Source organism: Rhopilema esculentum, chromosome 4 (assembly GCF_057945365.1).
Source record: "Rhopilema esculentum isolate cy_ngs chromosome 4, ASM5794536v1, whole genome shotgun sequence".
Taxonomy (NCBI): Eukaryota; Metazoa; Cnidaria; class Scyphozoa; order Rhizostomeae; family Rhizostomatidae; genus Rhopilema; species Rhopilema esculentum.
Genome location: NC_142818.1, coordinates 8,664,776 through 8,683,563, shown reverse-complemented (window position 1 = coordinate 8,683,563; position 18,788 = coordinate 8,664,776). Strand labels below are relative to the sequence as shown.

The window sequence follows — 18,788 nt, the reverse complement described above, 5'->3', positions numbered from 1 at the left end:
TTTTTATCACTCCTTATTTGTATTACACCCCGGACACAAAAACATTTGCCAAAGCATTTGAAGAAAGCTAATCTAAAAATAGTTTGTTATAGTTACCCTGAATGAGTGCAAAGATTGGTTGCATATGAGATATTTGATGGATTGACAGGTGCCAGTCACGTGGATAGAGAAATGCAACAATCCGCCAATGGAAACTTTTGAAGCTTCGTTTACTGAAAGTGATGCAGACGAGTAAACGTGGTTGGTTTTCAGCTTTGTATGCCTGGTAAGTATCGTTTTCACGATTGCGAATCTTGGAATTTTCTTTGAAATTCTCATTGTGTCACATTATTCCTTGACCATTGATAGAGTACAGCTTTGGCCTCTATGAAAAACTGTTTTAGAAAATGCCTAGTCAGTTATCAAATGCACCGATCTTTTTCTCCTTCAAACGCTAAACATTCCAAATTTTTCTTTTCTGCTCATTATCTTGATTTGGTCACAGCCTTGCTAAAGCATTGGTTTTATTCTAAATTCAAGCCCGAAGTGTTTCCTAATCGAATTGAACAGCGGAGTGACAACAGAGGAGTGACAAAAGAGAAGCGTCAAGTCCAAGGTATGTTTTTTATATATTCAAGCTTATTTCATTGAAAGCAAAGGCATATCCTGCTTCTTTTAAACAATGTCTTGCTCTGCTTCTAAAGGATACACCATTAATCACCTTTTCCTCTAAGAAATATAACCGTGATTCGGCTATGGCTATTTTTGGAGTGTCTTTACGTCCAATTATTCGTAATGTAGTTTTCTACTCGTAATGTCTTTGCCTCTCACATGTAAGAAGAAGGTGTGTTGCAAGTGTTTTCAACAGAGCTTAAGAATCACTTTACATCAGTATCCTTTATTATGTCAAACTGATTTTAGGGTGCAATACTTTCAAATCGCTGTTTCACACACTGTTACGCCTAGCGACTAACTATGTCCTGGTAGCCTATGAAGTTTTTATCCTGTGTCTCAATGAAATTCACTGAAGTTTCAATTTTTGTCTCACAAAACATCCACCGTTTGAGACTTCACAAAGTCATCTCACAAAATATGCATGTTCTTAGGAACTTTAGGCCATCCCTGACGAAATTATCGTTTTCTAATATGCGCAGAACCCCAGTTTGAACAATTGTTTTTCTCCTTACGTAGTAATTGAATGGTCTCCCAACAATTGCTTTAAAACTATCACAACATCACGGAACATGAAATTTAAGCAAGTTGTATGTCGACATTCATCTCGTAAGCAACTTGCAACTCGTAAGCAACGCGCGAATCGCAACTTGCAACAGAAGATTAAGGGTTTACCCAAAATGCATTTGAAGTCATTTCTTGATTATTTGCTGCAACCTACTTTTTTAATTACTTGAGGTTCTCTCCTCCTGTATAAATTTGTTGAGATTGGTATGGTAATAATTTCAATGACGGCAAAGCATTGAAAAGCACATCCTTGAAAGCTATCTTGTACTGACGGAATGATCTTACCTTTCTTGTTGATCTGTCTTTTTCATGGAAATTGGACTATAGTTGTATGATGTAGCCAAAAGTCAGAATCACCCACTGATAACATGAATTTTAGCTGTATTTGTTTGGTAAAAAAAAGTTTTTCGTTAACTGACAATGAGCGCGTTAAGACCTTCGAGGAACACAGCGACCCTCTTACCGTATTCTAAATACAATCGCTTCATCAATTGTATTTATCTTAGTCTTGGTACTCAGATCGAAAAGTTTTTCTGTATTGGAACAAACATGCCTAAAATTAAAAAGCGTGAAGCATCGAAATATAGGCAGAAGAACTGGTTTAAAAACGGATAAGCAGGCCTAAAATTAAACAGAGAGAACTATAAAAAAATAAACAAAAGAACTGGTTTGAAAATGGATAGATGATTTGTTCCTATTTTAGTAATTATGTTTTGTCCCAGAGTATCTTATGATGGTTTATCAAATTTCTGTGTCTGTATCCTAGCATTGGCACTTAATTCAAAAAACCACGTTCTCTGTATTTGATTTGGCACGCCTGGCTAACAGACCTGATAAAAGAGATCAGAAAATTGAGCTAAGGATTAAAAATAATACACGAAGATAGCTTGTTTCCTTCTTAAAATGTTTCTTTAAAAACATGGTAGAGTTTGCATAAATTGTACGATAATTTCCCGCTTCCTGAACATCTAGAATTGTATGACAGCTTAAAGCGGTTTCCGAAGTTTTTTTCCACACTGTCAAAGCTTATTATTTTTTTAATTTTCTTGGCTAAATAATAATTTGTTTACAGTGAAATTTTCAAGACACTTATGATCACTGTATGTCCTTCGTGCAACGAAAATCATCAAACCTATCGCTGTGCATTATTCCACAATATTTTTTATCTTTATTACTTGTATTCGTTATGTTTTTGTTTCCAATTTTATGATGTTTTTATTATTTGTCACAATATGATTTTGCAAAAGAAAAAATCCAGTGATGAAATTCCTACATATTTATCTGAAAAATGCATGTTGTTTGCAATGACAAAACTCTAGGCATTAAAAATTGTCTTTTTTGTCTTACTTTGATAAATTCCTTTCTCGCTAAAACTTTTCATTGTAAAACACCTTTTTACTGAAGTTTACATCTTTGCTTGTAAAGTTTGTTGACTGTTTAAGAGAATTTGATTTTAGGAATTTCTATATCAACGTTGAAAGGCATGATCATTTCAGTAATAATATTTTTGACGCCTGTTCTGGCAACAAATTATTTCTGTCAATTTGTTGGAGTCAATTTGCAATGCATTCTGGTTGCGTATATGACGTCATTTTAATTCTGGTCTCTTGCTTTTACTTGACTACAATCAATTAACAGTTCTTGCAACAACCAATTCTAATTCTTTTACAAAAAGGTACACACAGCTGTGTTTTTCTTTCTTCTGTTGCTGCTTAATTGTTGGTGTGGTTTTTCGCATTCTGTTCTTATAAACAGGCACATTGAGATAGGACGCATTGTCACCTTTCTTCAAAATTGGAAATTTTTCAAACGCCCAGCAGTGACAAACTAATAAAGCCTTCTTTTTTAATTGAGCAGACGTAAATTATAAACAGAACAGCCTTAATTCACGGGCTTTAAAACGTTTTTTAACCTACATTTTTCCTACTATAGCATTGCAAGATTAATGAAAAGCTATTACTACCTTTAAGCTTTTCTATATCTTCTTTTCTCATCTCTCATATGTCACATCTTCTGTGCGCTAATGATATTGAGAAATTTGTTTGCATGCAATGACTTAAAATTTTTGTGACTGATTTTTCTGTTGTAACCAAGCAGCAAGAGGCTTTACCAAAAACAGGAACTTATTAAGTAGTCAAAAGATGTTTTTGTCATATAATGCTATACATTTTACTTTGATGCAATATGCAGTTCTCTGGGTATATCCATAGCATTGTATTGTATTTTACTAAAGCAGACATTCGGCTTACTTAGTAAAGTTGACTTTCTGTTTACTTCTCTTTACATCTACTCACCTACTATTCCTCCAAATATACTAAGCAAATGTGACTCTGTAGCAGCTTGATGATTCTTGAAAGCAGAGGTCTGCTCACTATGTATACTCAGTTTCTGTGAAAACGTTTTCTCGGGTTTAGTGTTAAATTCTGAAAAGTCTTGTTAACATCGATACTAGAAGGTATTGAAAAGTTTTTATGATAAGATGCCCAAAGAAAAACACAGTGAAACATCGAAAAATGGAACCCTAAAAGGACAGCGCCAATGAACGGGCACATAATTTTGTTTCTATTCAAGTAACTATGTTTTGTCCCAGTGTTTCTTTCTGGCTGTGAAGGCCTGTGCAAACAAACATCGGACAGCAGTAGTTGCGATACAAAAGATGGTAATAGCTATGATCTTTCAAGTGGTCATCATCAAGGTGGTTAGTCTGATAACCAGGCCATTTATTCTGAGGGGTCTTGTAACAAGGCTAAAATATAATTTCTTTTAGCCGATCTTATGGCCTTAACTATGCGCCCCAAGAAGACAACACACCACATCGTTTCTTATTATGTATGTAGGTTGAGTGTGGTACATTATCCAAAGAACGTCAATGTAATGAGCGAATGAACTAGTTACCAAAATTAATATATTAAAATATCTGACAATTTTTGTCATTTTGGTAAGTAATTTATTCGTTCATTTTATTGTCGTTGTTTGCTAGTACGCTTTGAATGAAATCGAGCTCGAGAATTATCTCCCAGTAAATTTTGAGTAATATGGTTGCTTGTCTTTGATGTTTTGTTTTTAATTTGGTCTCTTCTTGATTTTAATTTAGAGGTCACGAAATTTGAAGAAACTTTCACCAAACACAGGCTTCAAATTTTAATAGTTTCCAGTGCATTGCTCGTGGGCCTCACTTTCAGATACTTACTCCCCTTTCAATTTCTTAACTCTCTCTTTCTCTCTCCTTGAAAAATCTACCTACGACTATAGAAAATGTCATTTATTCTAGTCTCATTACAAAAAACACATCATTTGCTGTTATATACCTGTTAATTTGTTTAAAACCTGTCCGTAAGGTGCGGCCATTCTTCGACATCGCCCACCCAAGCCTCATATAGTGTGGTAGACTTATCGCATTCATTGAATGATAAAAAATACATGTAGGCTTGTGAATTTGCAAACCTTGCCTTTCAGTTCAAACTTTGGTGTTTCTGCGAAAATTATAATGGCTCAAACGAAAAAATACTGGCTTTTACTTAATAGAGTTTCTTTACAAAAAAGCTTCTCAACTAAAATCAATACTCAACTGCAATTTTAAATATTTATCTATTCTTGAAGCTATTACTGGGTACGAAAATCGTATGTTTTGGCATAAGAACTAGAATAGAAAAGGCTATCCAACTGATAAAATAGAGCAATTTACTGCGTTTGCATCACCGCTCAAAAACCCCAAGCCACAGATTCAGTGTGATAGCATCATTAGCCATTTCAAAGCGTATTTTCAATCTTCCCATCAACTGTACATTGCTAGTACCGATGTTTGAATAAAGCTGCATTGTATTTCAAACACGCACATTTTCTTCGAGTACTGGGCTTGAGCTTGTAAAGATGACGCGAGGAGAGAAAGCAAATAACTCGAGTTATAAGTTTGATCCCATTGAAAACATCGATAAAAATGAAAAGGAAAGTTAGCATTCATATACTGTGTATTTAAATGAAAAGAAACTAAAGAGGAATATCCGGTACCATTGCTTTTCTATTTGAGCATCTTGTAGATTTATTGACAATTCTAGATATTGATATTAAATATTCAACGCCCAGTTGTAAACATCTTTTTAGCTAACAGGTTTCAAAATCAAATATTTCTCCATGTTACTCAATTCTTATCAGGAAATTTCATTATGCTCTCTGTAACAAACGCTCGAGGCTGTCAAGCAATCATTCAACAATATGTCATTTGGTTTTCTGCATTCTCGAACTAAGTTCTTTTTACTCGAACACGAGGCTCTTCAACGATAAGAGATGAAAAATTGCAAATGAAAGCTTCCCAACTGACCACACTGCGCTCTAAGTATCTTAGCAAAAGCCTCTTGATATTACTCCTTCGCATGGGACAAAATGCACTTCAAAATTTGCCCTATTTAAACCTATCATCTCATATGACCTCTTGTTTAATTCTGTCACGTCTAAAAGTGCAATTGTAGCTTATACAAACATACACCTCACAAAAGGAGTAATTCTTACTCATTTCAAAATTTGGGGCTTTTCAATGCCTACTTTTGTTGATGCCCAATTTCTAAGGACATGTTTCCCCTTATTGGTCCATTATTGGTAAGGAATTTCTCATCTTTGATAGAGTATCTGTCTTTTTATTACTATCATTTAAATTTTAAGTTTAATAATAATTATTTAAATTTAAATTTCAATTTTTATAATTTAAAATTTATTATTTCAAATGATAGCCAGGTTATTAAAGGCAATCTGTCACGACGTTGATTGCTTATAAGAACAAAGGGATTTTTATTGTTTCAGTCCCCCTTTAATTTATCGCATTGTAAAAAATATGGCGGAGCGCTGGAATCGTGTTTAGGCTATTGTTCCAGCTATTGTTCTCGTTAACCAATCCACAACGAGACAGATTGTCCTTAAGTGAAAAATACTCCAATGAGGAAAGTCGAAGATGGCCATTTACTCATTCACATAAAACGTAAAAATAAACGACTAATGCTTAACAGTGTTACATCTGAACTGATCTTGAGACATTAGGAAACGGACCTCCCTCCCTGCAGTGAAATTGAGCATCCAAGGGTTTGTTGCCAAACCATCAACCTTGGTCTGTCAGAATCTCAAATAGATGGCCGAGACAGTTTAGGGAAGTTGCTACTTAAAGATATAAATGTATTGAATATCGATATTAGACACTGAAACTCTAAGGCAAACAGAGCACCTCTTCACGCGCCTTTTAGAGTGATTTATGTATCGTCCACCCACAAAGACAGGCTGAAAAATATCTTCTATCTGCTGAAACCTTCTCTTTGATTTAACCCTTTTCACTTAATGCCTACTTGAATTACCGCCTCTTAGACCTGCATATCATTTCACACGGATTTTCTATCTAACCATAATTCGTTTTCAGTTTGTATTTCTAAGTGCAGTCAAATCATCGAAAGATCACATGCTAATAGCCTCATTATTAATGTACTTTATATTTTACCTCGTGTCAGCTCAACACCCATCCAGAAACATCGTTTGTAAAGAATATCACTTACAGTTGGTTTGTATAAAGCCACGCGAGATTGAGCTGTCTGCAGAATGTCTTTCACTTGCATAAAATCCTCTCAGGAAGACTCAGCCCCAGAGGCTGTGTGTTGATTCAAATCTATAAAAGGAAGGAATATAAGGTTTTCATCTTACCAGTGTAAAGGCTTTTGCACAAGTGTACAGGAAGCAGCACAAAAACTTAAATTTTTCGCCCAAATTTTCGACTTATCTAGCCCATTTCTCTATCCCTTTTTCCTCACTTTACACTATTTGAGCACGCTAAAACCATACAATTTTGGAGCAGAACTCAGGCTTAAAAACGCTCGACTGCCGCTCTGGATTTTCAGAAACTTTGGATTGGTTTTTGCGATGAAAAATACCTTTTGCAAAAAAAGTAAACAGTGATGAATTAGAACGATACCTAAAGAGCTTCAATATGTCAACTGGTATACTTAACCATTCAAAATCATAATAATGGCATTAATGATGAAAATTGACAACAATAAAAACAACAACACCAACGACAGCAACAGCAACAGCAACAGGAACAACATCAACAACAGGAACAACTACATAAACGGTCTTTGTGGAGAGAAAAATAGAGTTACAAATTTTTCATCAAACCAAAATAATTTGAGTGATTTAATGTAAATGGAATATGCCTTTAGAAGCTCTAAATCTCATCTAACTTTAAAATTAAGACTTGAATAATTCTTGTTATATTCAGCAACATTTCTATACACTCATTTTTTATGGAAACAAAAGTAGACGTTGAGTTTTCCCGGGAAATTTCAATAATTTTTCTTAATTTTGATGTAATTGATTTTGGCAACTGAGGTCCTTTAATTAATTTTCATGCTAAAAATTCAAACGAAACCTTGTTGGGGACATTTTTGGTTAGAGTACTTAAGTTTCTTAATTTTTATTTTGATTGCCCAGTACCCGTTACGTTTCTTATTGCTAGTGCCTTAGGTACAAAAAGTGAGTCTGTGCGTTGTCCTATAATACGTAAAATAATTTTTTTATGCTAGCACTCTAGTTCATGTTCTTGATTCTGTTATCTGTTTTCTTGTTGAGCAGACAAAATTTGACTCTCATCAAAGTCTTGCAAGCTTTTAGAAAAGATATCCCGAGGGGAAAAAAATCCTGAAGTTAACCATTTTAATGAGTAGCTATGGTGCTTGACCTCCTCGATGTCTTGCAAAGAATGTTCCTTTTCGCCGAATATATTCTTTGTTAACCAGTACTATAAGTGACAAGAGTTTTGAGAAAGCAGTTTAATGATGCATATTAACAGCTGTATTGTTTGAAAGTGTCTTCCTTTTATACCATGCAAAATAATGCGGGTTGTATCACTCTTTCGAAACTGCATACGAGAATAATTTCGTGGAGTGATATGCACCATGGAGCAGAATGCACTTTATTCGGATTCCCTGTTCTTACTTGACCTTTATTCGGATTCCCTATCATGAAATTTCCTTTAAACTAATCATGAGATTTCCAAATGTTGATAATACCAGGTGTATCTGTGAACATTGAACTGATTTAAACCAATGGTCATTAACCCAAAACAAATTGAAAAGCACCTATTTCCTGTTCGAATGAAAAACTCATTTCGATTGACTAGGTGTTGAATTCTCTTAGCGTCAAGTTTTTGTAATTTCTAAAAACACAGCTTTTTGCACTAGGTATTAATAATATGAATCAAAATCACATAAAAACTTAAAAGGCTAGACACTGATCCCGTGCTTAGTTCCTTAGGTAAAATTCGTATATCATTATTAGCTTAGCCAATCGCTACGTTGATCCCCGTGCGCAATGTGACAAAGACATACACAGTGACAATAAAATCTTGTCAGAAACAAGTCAGTTGCTCCAGGTGAAGCGACAATCAGGCCCTGATACTAAATATCTGTGGTTGTGTGCGGTTATTTCGAACGCCTCCAATCACTCATGAAGTAATCGATTAGCCATATTGTTAAGATCTTGTAAAAATCATACTCTTAAGCTGCCAATCAAAGAACGATGCTTGAGTGCGAGGGACTTGAATTGCTTTACACTTGAAGTGGAACATTGCGATGCTTTTATTCGGGGGCAAGAGGTATGTCTTCAGATTGTATGGTGTTCAAGTATGCTTATAAACGCAAAACTTAGCCATGTTTCTTGTTTATTTTTCATTTATGACTGTCCTTCACCCGTGAACGATTGCCCTTTTACAATTGCCCATTAAAGTGAGGACAAATTTTTATATTCTTAGATATGTCCGAATTATGCTAAAATTGAGTCAGACAATAATATCTGATGTTTATAGAAATTGCTGATTAGAGAAAGAATTTCTTGATGCTCCATAGTGAATACTCATGTAGTGCAAGGCAAGTCCTATCGGTGTAAGCTGGTAGTTGACGAGACGAGCAGCAAAAAGCTAGGCATACATTCTTCTTTTAAAAGAAAGGTCGAAGTTGGGTATTCTTGAGATTTTCTCAGTACTGATGTCATTAATTTCGGAATTTAGGGCTCTTTATTTAATTTTAATGGTAGAAAGAGTTAGGCAGAGTTTTGCAGCTGCAAAAATTGGTCCTTGTCAATGATCTTATTATTTTCAAATACCTGTCATATTTCTGAAAATAAGTGATTCATTTCAATTCTAATGTTGTATTTAGATGGGAGTATATCTTTATTCTCTGTGTCTAAATTTTTGTGCTAACCAGCCAATATTAATTGATATTCACAGAGTTTTGGTTTTTCTGAGCTTTTTAAAAAATCAAATGGTTCCTTAATTCTTTCTCCTACGAGTATCAAAGTTTCCTTAGCTTTTTATGATTTTCCAGTACACATTTCTTGAAGCGAGTTTCTTATAAAAAAGAGAGTATTCTATAGATTTTATAAATTTATACCAACTTTATTAGTTCCTTGATAGGAAAGAGCGTATAAACATAAGCCAATGGATTAAGGGAATGGAGGAAACTCGATTTTAACATCATCACAAGGTGGAGGAGTAACTTCAGCTCAAGAAAGTTTCTACTTGTAGATAGGCTTTCCAGTCTTACTACTGATATTACTTATTCCCACCATTATAATATCTAGATTTTTTCTAGTAAACCTGCGTGTTCTCCGATTTGTACTTTATTTCTTCCTTTCTACTGTCTTTTACCTATCTAGTTAAGACATCTAATTAAACGGGCGCGTGATTTCATGCCACAATGATACTGGGACATCTTTCCAGTCTTTATTCTGTCTTTTATCTTGTTTTCTAGCTACAGTTAAGAATGTAGCGACACTTGCAGGCCCGTCGGAACCAGGAGGGCTGGGGGGTGGGGGCTTTGAGCCCCCTAATAATTGCATATATGTTTCCTTTATAACAGTGTACTGAATGAGAAGGGATAACATTAGCAGCTCCCTTCCCCCAATATATATTTCGTTCCGACGGCACTGACTAGTACAGAATTTAAACGTTCTATGTTCAATTTTCATGGCACCAAATGTGCAGTTAAACTATGGAACTATTTAGGAACTTTTAGTACTACATTTCGATCAAAAAAGGTCCAAAAATAAGAAACTTCCAGAACTAGGCCTCAAGCTAGGTTTCTTATATAAAGAATCGTGTATTGTAACTTGTATTGAAATTATGGGCCAAGCTACCAGGTAAGGAAATTTAATGGGACAGGCTATTTTAGAAGCAAAATTCTGCGAGAAGAGGTAAACCTTTGTCATACCTTTTATCAACTAGGGCTAGGAATTTTCCTTAAACCCCGTTGTTTTCAAAGTCTATTACATCCCGTTCCCATTCCCTACCAGGCCTAGTAGCAGCATGCCTTAAGTTGGCACTGCTACATAATACGGGTTGAAAACAGACCAAATGGATAAAACCCATACCATTTTTACATCATATTGCTACAAAAAGCAGCTTACTTGGTGTTCACGAAAACTTCTGAATTCAATAATAAATTGATCTCTTTATCAAAAATCCAGGTTTTGGGGCTAAATTTGCAGAGTTTTTATTCAAAAGGACCGTTTCCATTGAAAAAAATTTGATATTTCTACTTATCAATATATTGTTTGTGTTGGGTCATATTTTTGTGTCGCTTGTCTCTTAAGTGTTGGGCCATATTTTTGTGTCGCTTTGAAAACATTTTCATAAACACTTGAAATCGATAGCAGATTTCGATTGCCATTTATTTGCACCTGAACCAATTGTAACAGCTGTGCAGCAAAACAGTTGTTCTTGCTTGGCAAAATTAGTTTTAAACATTTACATTATTTCAGGGTCACTGAACTCATACCTGTCAAGATTTTTGTTCCCGAATACGTGAAATTTCCTATGTACCTAATCGCACCTATATCTTCATAAGAAACTTTTGAAATCCTGTTAGACTTGTGAATCACAGGATTTTTGAAGAGAAATAATCTTGGGGCAAGCCTTTGTTTATACAATGAGGAAGAAGATAACAATGGAACGTCAACTGATCTGGAGGGGCAACTACCCTCCTAGTTACACGTAAAGAAAGTCCCTGAGATGAGTTTCTTAACTTACCGTATTTTAGTACGAGAAATAGCTTTATAAGCTTCTTATTATTAGTCTAAAGTCATTTCCTCGCTGCATCAGAATATTTTGCCTGCATTTTCATCAATTCTTGTTGAGTAGATTTCGAATTTCCTGTACACAGAGATACCAGAACATTCAGCTAATTTGCTGCTCTGGATTTTCCTAAGCACACTTATCATACAGAGGTAATCCAGAGGTAATCCAGAGGTAAAAGTGCATATTGATTAAGTTTTACATATCAAGTTAACAAGAGAAGATGATAGAGGAGAAGAGAAAAGAAAGAAGAGACAAGGAAGAAAAAATAGAGAAGAACGAAATCTTCTTTGCAAATCTTATGTAGAATTGCAGGGTCTTAGATAGGAAGTAAAAAAGGAACAAAGGAAATAAAAAAGAAATGCTTGACTCGGCTTAGAATCTTACATCTAGGTGTTAACTTCTTGAAATGCACTAGCCCTCCTATATCTCACTCAATGCAAAGCAGTAGTCTTTGAATTCCCCTTTTGTGCACAAATTTCCCGGTCCTGTTAAAGCTGGCTCGCTGGCAGACACCCGTTCTCATGTTAGCCCTACAGACATAAAGATTATTTTAACGGTCTCTCCTGTGAACAGAGTAATGCTTAAGAATTCAAAGATTACTTTTAGGCGGGTCCTTCAACAGAAAATTGCCTCTAGATGCGGCGTAGCATTCCAGGTCAACTCAAGGCTTTTATTGTCAATCTGCAAAAAGGTTTCTAAACTGTCGTCATGAGATTGCAGTCATACCACAAAATAGTGGACCACTTGAGAGCCGGCTGTTTGACCCAGTATATAATTTTTCAAAGCATATATCTCAATACTTTTTATAGCTTAAACTGTCCATAGCAAAAATTCAGACACATATCTCAAAGTATTGTGGGAGTCAACTTGATCTGCCATCCACTCCCTTTCCATTAAAATCACAAATCACGGAAGCAATTTGGATACTTGAGGGGCCACTGCAAAAAGGAGCTATGGCTTCATTGAAGTGCTATCGGTCTAGGAAAGGTATTAAAGATTCTCAAAAGATGTTTTATAAACAAGTAGAACAGTTGTTTGGGGTTATAAATACTTTGAATCTGAGACGAAAGGTTCAGTACCTTTTGGTAACGTGGGGTTTAGGATACTTAAAAAATTGGTGCTTTATAATTGGTTTTTAAACCATTTGGTATGATATATTCAACACATTCAATCCTGATTTTCCGATTAACTTAATTTTTTAGTTGATTTCTATAATTGCAAACGCAAATTCTAGTAATTCTCATCCAATTGAAAATGACTTTTAAGTGGCCCAAGGTTTTTTTAGGTGGCACAAGGTGACCTAAAACACATTCTTAAAAAGTGTATTTTCTTAAAAGAAATATTTTTTCTTAAAAATATATTTTCATATACTAGTTTTTTCACTGTATAAATTTTAAGTATCCTGAAATAATTATTTAAATTATTTCTAGATTTATTGTAGCTAACTCTTATGCAAATATCTATTTTAGTGCAAACAATTCTCACTATGAATTGAGGTGGGGGAGTCTTCATTTCAGTTCCCAGCCATTTCTAGGCAGAATCCCATTGCAAGGAGGCACTGTTTAAAAATCCTTCGCAGTGCGGTCGCAAAAGTCCAAACAAAGGTCATCCCAGAATGATTTCTAGTCCACGTTCTGTTAAATCCCTTTCCCCAGGGCTGAAACAAGCAAATTTCATTTCCCATTTTGCCTCTCCAGGACCATCTACTAAGTGCATGTTGCTACCTCACACAATTTAACTTGTTCTCATTCATTCCTTCTAAATTCCAAACTCATCAGATACTAACAAATGTCATTAATTCTACGTTAGTTATTTCTAAAAGGTTTACTTTTCAAAAAGTTTTAGCAAGCAGTTTTTTATTTATATGTCAAACAAAGCCATATCATTTTTTCTAACAAGTTACAAATATAGCCAGGCCATTTTTTATTTGCTAAAACGATGCATGTTTTCCTCATATGACATTTTCTCATGGCGCACATATAATGTGGTTGCTCCAATATTTAACAGTTCATACGATGTGTAGTCGTCATATATCAAGAGTTTATTTCAACCTTGTTTGATCAAGAGATCGTCAAGATTCCGATTTGCTTTACATCCCTGTCCGTCTGGCAAGAGACAATGTGCGATCTAGATCGTCATAACAAGGCTTTCAATGTCACATATATGAAACGCATTCTTATTTGACCAGCATTTCTTGTGTGTGAATGCAACTGCTTATTTTTCCAGCTGAAGACAGGATTGGCACGAATCTTCGACAACCAATTTATAATCACTGCAAAGCTTACTGAATTATCTGAACATACGGCGAGGAAAATATGAGCAGCCGAGAAGACTTACCAGGTGACGCTTTGGAAGAAACTGTTATTGAGGCTAATGATGCTGCAACTTTGAAGCCGTTTTCGTCTCCACAAGTGGCGCTTGTATGTGAGTCATTGCTTAACACAGGACAGATTGATCGACTTGGTCGATTTCTTTGGGCGTTGCCGTCAGAAGATACAGGCATAAACAAGGACGAAAGTGTTTTAATCGCAAAAGCTGTAGTTAGTTTTTATCAAAATAATTTTAAAGAAGTATATTCAATTTTGGAAGGGCGGAGATTTTCGAAGAAGCAACACGAGCGGCTGCAAAGTTTATGGAGAACAGCTCACTACATTGAAGCTGAACGTCAGCGAGGTAGACCGCTTGGCGCTGTCGGAAAGTACCGCATACGGAGAAAGTACCCGTTGCCACGCACCATCTGGGATGGAGAGCAGACAACGTACTGTTTCAAAGAGAAAGCGCGGAGTGTTTTGAGTTCAGCGTACGAGAAAAACCCTTATCCATCAGCAAAGGAAAAGTATGAGCTGGCCAAGTCCACAGATCTGACTGTCACCCAAGTCAGCAATTGGTTTAAGAACAAAAGGCAGAGAGTGCGGGCCGCTGAGCATCGTCAAAGGTTGGTAAACTACAAAGTTGTCAAATAAAAAGTATTGTTTAAATTAAATCAATCTAGCAACAAATTTCAAGATTAATTTCTTAATGTATGTAGATATTTTTAAAAAACTCGGGATTTTCCAAAGCTTGTCAAACGTTTTCAAAACGTTTTCAAAGCCTTTACACCAGTCTGTCCTACTTACCCCTACTTCTACACTTACCGGATCATAGCTGAATTGGTTAAAGGAATTTACAATTCAATATATAGACTTGAAGGAGAACTCCAAGTTTTGCTAGTTCTGCAGATGGTGGCACATAACCCATTGACGTCAGTTGCAGTATCAATGTCATGTCATTTCAGAGTAAACTATTGGTGTCAATGCTGATACTAGATTAAATTTGAATGGAAAATCATTTACGTTTAGTGATGTTTACATCGCAGTTTCATATATAATGTCTACTGCTTATGTCATAAACGGGAGTGCCTCTGTTTTAAAAATAGTTGCGCTACTTAGAACATTTTGCTTAATGGAATGATTATTCAACGAGGCAAATATTAAATATATTTCCAATATCTAATCGATTATTGTTGTCAGTTATCTCTTTTCGGTACGGTAATGTTTGATATTCACTATCCGAGTATTGACGTTTAACTTCTAAATGATGGCAGATCGAATTTCATCGACTTTTTCAAATAGCCTTTTGTATTCAACTGATATAGCTCCACAACACAACCGTAAAAAGTATGAGGGAGGGGGGATTCCAAGAAAAACGTTTTTACTTGTTTTTAGCAATGTATTTTCTTATGAGTACCCATTCCAACTTTTTAATAATTGGTCGAAATTTCAGTCAAAGCTACGTTTCAAAACTCATGGCAATGCCAACTATATTGAAACCCAATAACTGTGTGAAAGATTTGCCCCACAATTTTCATAACTTTATCTTCTTAAGATTCTATTAATCGAGGTGCTGGTATTCTAGACATATGCTCAGATCCTATTAGTTACTTTGCGTTATCTTCTAATAATGATTTTTGAAATGACATCCTTAGTTCATTAGATTATTCCATAATTTCCATGTACCCCACAGGGTGTTCTTATCATGTTTTGTACAGCAAAATGTTTGCATTATATAATATTACTTTTATAATCGGTGTCTTTTATATTTGCTTTCAACCTTGAACGATTATGCATTTTATTCATGTTTTTGAAGATTCATTTGATTTAAGATTGTGAATGTAGCATTTTATATTTGCATCTAAATTTTTTTTCTATAAATTTTCTTCTCTCTACTGTCAATGCATATAAAGCCATTATAATTTTTTGCTTATTTTTTAATAGCTGCGTGAATTTAAGATTCGTATTGTCTCACTTTAACTTAATCTTGATTATCTCATTTTCTACAATTTCAGGTAGTTTGTTTTACTTTATTATGATATTTTTTTGGCATCGGTTGTTTTCTCTTTAGCATTGAATTCCATTCTATGGATAGTGAATTTCTTCATATTGAAATTTCTATGTCATAAGATGGCTCTATTTTCTCAACCGATTCGTTCTTAAACCCCTACTAGCTTACTGGGCCACTGAAAATGAAAACTGTCACTTTTTTATTTCACTTAGGACCAAAGACTGCAGCAACGACAAGGAAATTGCAACAGATAGATCAACAGCTCAAGGGCGGTTACTCAATTTCAGTACAGATGAACTTCAAAGTCATTTTCCTTATTTGTGCAGATCTATATATCCATGTTCAGCTTCGTCACAAACATTACCTTTGCAACCAGTGCCACGATGGTTTCAAACTCCCTCAGCTCCATGCACTTGTAACTGCGACTGTCTTAAATCAAGGCCAGTGTTGAGGAGCGTAGCCTCTACGCATTTACAGTGATTCAATTATTTGCACATTTTAATGTCGACCCGTTTTGCAATAGCAGTAACTGAAAGAGCGCTCTCACGGGCTCTCTTCTTGTAATTCCTACTAGCTCATTACAAAATGAACTTTCTTTGGCTAAATCACCATGATATGTGTGAATTCTGATACCCGAAGCAAATCTTTCTATGCGTTAGTTGTTGAGTACGCCCAAGTCCTTATTGTAAATCTAATAGAAACTTTGATTCATCTCAGGTTGTATATGATTGAAAAGCAACCTTTAGAGTCAACTCAAATAAAGCTAGAGAAACCATGTTAGGACTTCTACATAAATGTACGATGCTACCGGATAACTTGAGTTCGCTACTGGGTTGGTAATTGCATAAAGGGGTGCGCGGCTGGGGCTGTATGAAAAATGTTGATTCATATATAACAAAATAAGTCGTAGAGATTTTTAGCTTCATCAAAAGAATACCGAAAAGCAAGGTTTCAAGCCCTCTTCTCCTCAAATTTTAAACAGCCATTCTTTACTTTTTCTCTAAAGATTTTAATGTTTGCTTCTGAAGAATATTGTAATAAAGTGGATTAAGGCTGTACATATAATTTCATTTTTGTGTGTCTGTTTAACTGTCTTTTCATTAAAGGCTCTTGTGCAACCGGCATGCCTTGCGTCTATAAAACAAAAAGAACCGGCCTAATGTCATGCTGCATGAAAATACAAAACACAGTCAATTTCCTAAGACAACTGCCGCTAAGCATGTCGGTTGCGCAAAGGCCTTTAAGCAAAACACTTTGTTGTTCATTGAGACTATCCATTAATATATGGAATACGGTAAATAAACCAAAAATGTTCTATATGACTGTGTAATTAAATTACTGGAATCTGTAACTAAATGGTTAGAATCGATATGTTTGCACAATGCATTGCGTCTTACTGCTTCGATGTCTTCTTACATTTTTGTATTTACAATATAGGGTTTTTGAAGCTATTTGGCAGGAATTGGCCCTCACCTCCCCTCTTAATTGAAATTCAGAAACGCTTATAAGCCCTTTTTCATTAATCACGATTAAGTATTTAAGCAATTTGCACTTTTTGTGCTTGAGCATCAAAACCTTACTTGCCCTTTCGAACGAAAAAATTAGTTCTGCCTGCTACTGACGCTGCTCACGCTACAACGACGGGTGCTACGAGTATAGTGAGGCAGTAGCAACACAGAGGCTCATGGAGTAATACTATGTCACGTTGATAACAACAAATTCCAATTGCTTAAAATCTTAGCGCGTTTTTATTCTTTGTATTTCTTCAACAGTGAGTCAAATAGGAACCAAATTCAAAAATGAGTTTTCAATACTTTGCTTCATTTACATAGGATAATTGTATATATCTATGTTAAGACTTCGTTAGTCGTGCAAATACCATAAATATGTTACAATATAATTTTGCTAGTTTTTTGTGCTAATTTTTGCTAGTTGAAACTTGAAGAATTAGTTGGAATTTGTCAAATTTTAAACAGATCGAAAAAAAGTTAACCTTACATTCTATGTTCTACTGTTTCACATGTTGCCATAGATATTTTTTTGCGACTGAAAGTTTCACGATTCTTACGAATCTTGACTACAACAGAAATGATAGATTCTTAGCCAGCTTAGATACAATGACTAAAATATCCCTACACGTGTTCAGAAATTGATGAGGAGAGGCTATCTATTTTTGAGAATACGATTTAACCGGCCTAAAAATACGATTTCAGAAACCGGACCAGGGCCCAGGAAAAGATAAAAAATTCGATGTTTTCATGTATAAGACGCACCCTAAAAAACAAAACCATTAACAGTTTGAAAAAGGGTGCGCCTAATACGCGCCCAAATACGGTGGTACGGTAGGTTCTTTTCTTCAAAAGAAGACAATGAGATGATTTTAGAAAGGCAAAGGAACTATACAGATCACGGCTCTGCTTGAAAACCAGTTAGTAAATTGACTCTGATAGAAAATGGCTTGGTAGCAAACGTCTTTCGACTGCCCAGTGAATTTTAGAAAATAATGATTGCATTTTTCAAAAGCATGATGCTGTGGGTTTTCTAGACAAGTTTAAAACAACTTTGTTTAGCTGTGGATGGAATCTACGAGCCGCAAAAGAGCTAGGAGGCACAAACGATCCTTCATACGCCCGATATTCATCAGGCCAGACTTCTTTTCAGTATTTAAGAATTTACAACAGAGGTAGCGCCAGAAATCTTCCGAAAGAAGGGTTGGAGCTTCCGACAGGGGAGCTAGAATGACTAAAATATGCAGTTTTCGTACTTTTTTGTCAAATTCGCTTTGATGATAACCTAATAACTTCCTCTAATGGGGGGGGGGGGCTAGATGCTTCCCACAGCGGGGTTATAGCCCCCTAGCCCTCCCCTGGCGCCACCACCGGTTACCATGACTCTTGTTTTCAAAAGACAGTTGCTTTGGTTTGGCCAGAGTATCCTTGAACGTGTACGTTTCAACCATGTAGCTGTAGATGTCGGCTAGAGTGGGCAAACTCGAGCAAGAACCATACCTGAGGGGGGCAGGATTTAAAACAAGAGAGCAGATATATAACAAACAGGTATATTTGGACTAAATCAAGCTTACGGAATTATAATTATGCCAGCTTTTTAAATTATCGTTTGGAAAAAGTGTAGCCAGAGGGGGCAAGTT

The 18,788-nt window shown here is 35.5% G+C and overlaps 1 protein-coding gene across 2 annotated transcripts; it reads left to right on the top strand.

Moving 5' to 3' along the window:
• Positions 1-36: 36 nt before the first annotated feature.
• Positions 37-18,325, top strand: LOC135690830 (homeobox protein SIX6-like). Of its 2 annotated transcripts, XM_089116166.1 has the most exons (4): positions 37-265; positions 520-595; positions 13,547-14,255; positions 15,853-18,324. In XM_089116166.1, the coding sequence occupies exons 3-4, from the start codon at positions 13,636-13,638 to the stop codon at positions 16,118-16,120; spliced, it is 888 nt and encodes a 295-aa protein (XP_088972292.1). In that variant the 5' UTR covers positions 37-265; positions 520-595; positions 13,547-13,635; the 3' UTR covers positions 16,121-18,324. The 2 variants fall into 2 exon arrangements, with proteins under 2 accessions (XP_088972292.1, XP_065064579.2); XM_065208507.2 differs by lacking the exons at positions 37-265; positions 520-595 and adding an exon at positions 7,988-8,842 and having other exon boundaries at positions 15,853-18,325.
• The last annotated feature ends 463 nt before the right edge of the window (positions 18,326-18,788 follow it).

Excerpts from the sequence above, each read along its gene's own strand:
- LOC135690830 (XM_065208507.2), top strand. The coding sequence starts at position 13,636 with ATGAGCAGCCGAGAAGACTTACCAGGTGACGCTTTGGAAGAAACTGTT. Across the intron at positions 14,256-15,852 it reads GCCGCTGAGCATCGTCAAAG|GACCAAAGACTGCAGCAACG; the intron begins GTTGGTAAACTA and ends TATTTCACTTAG.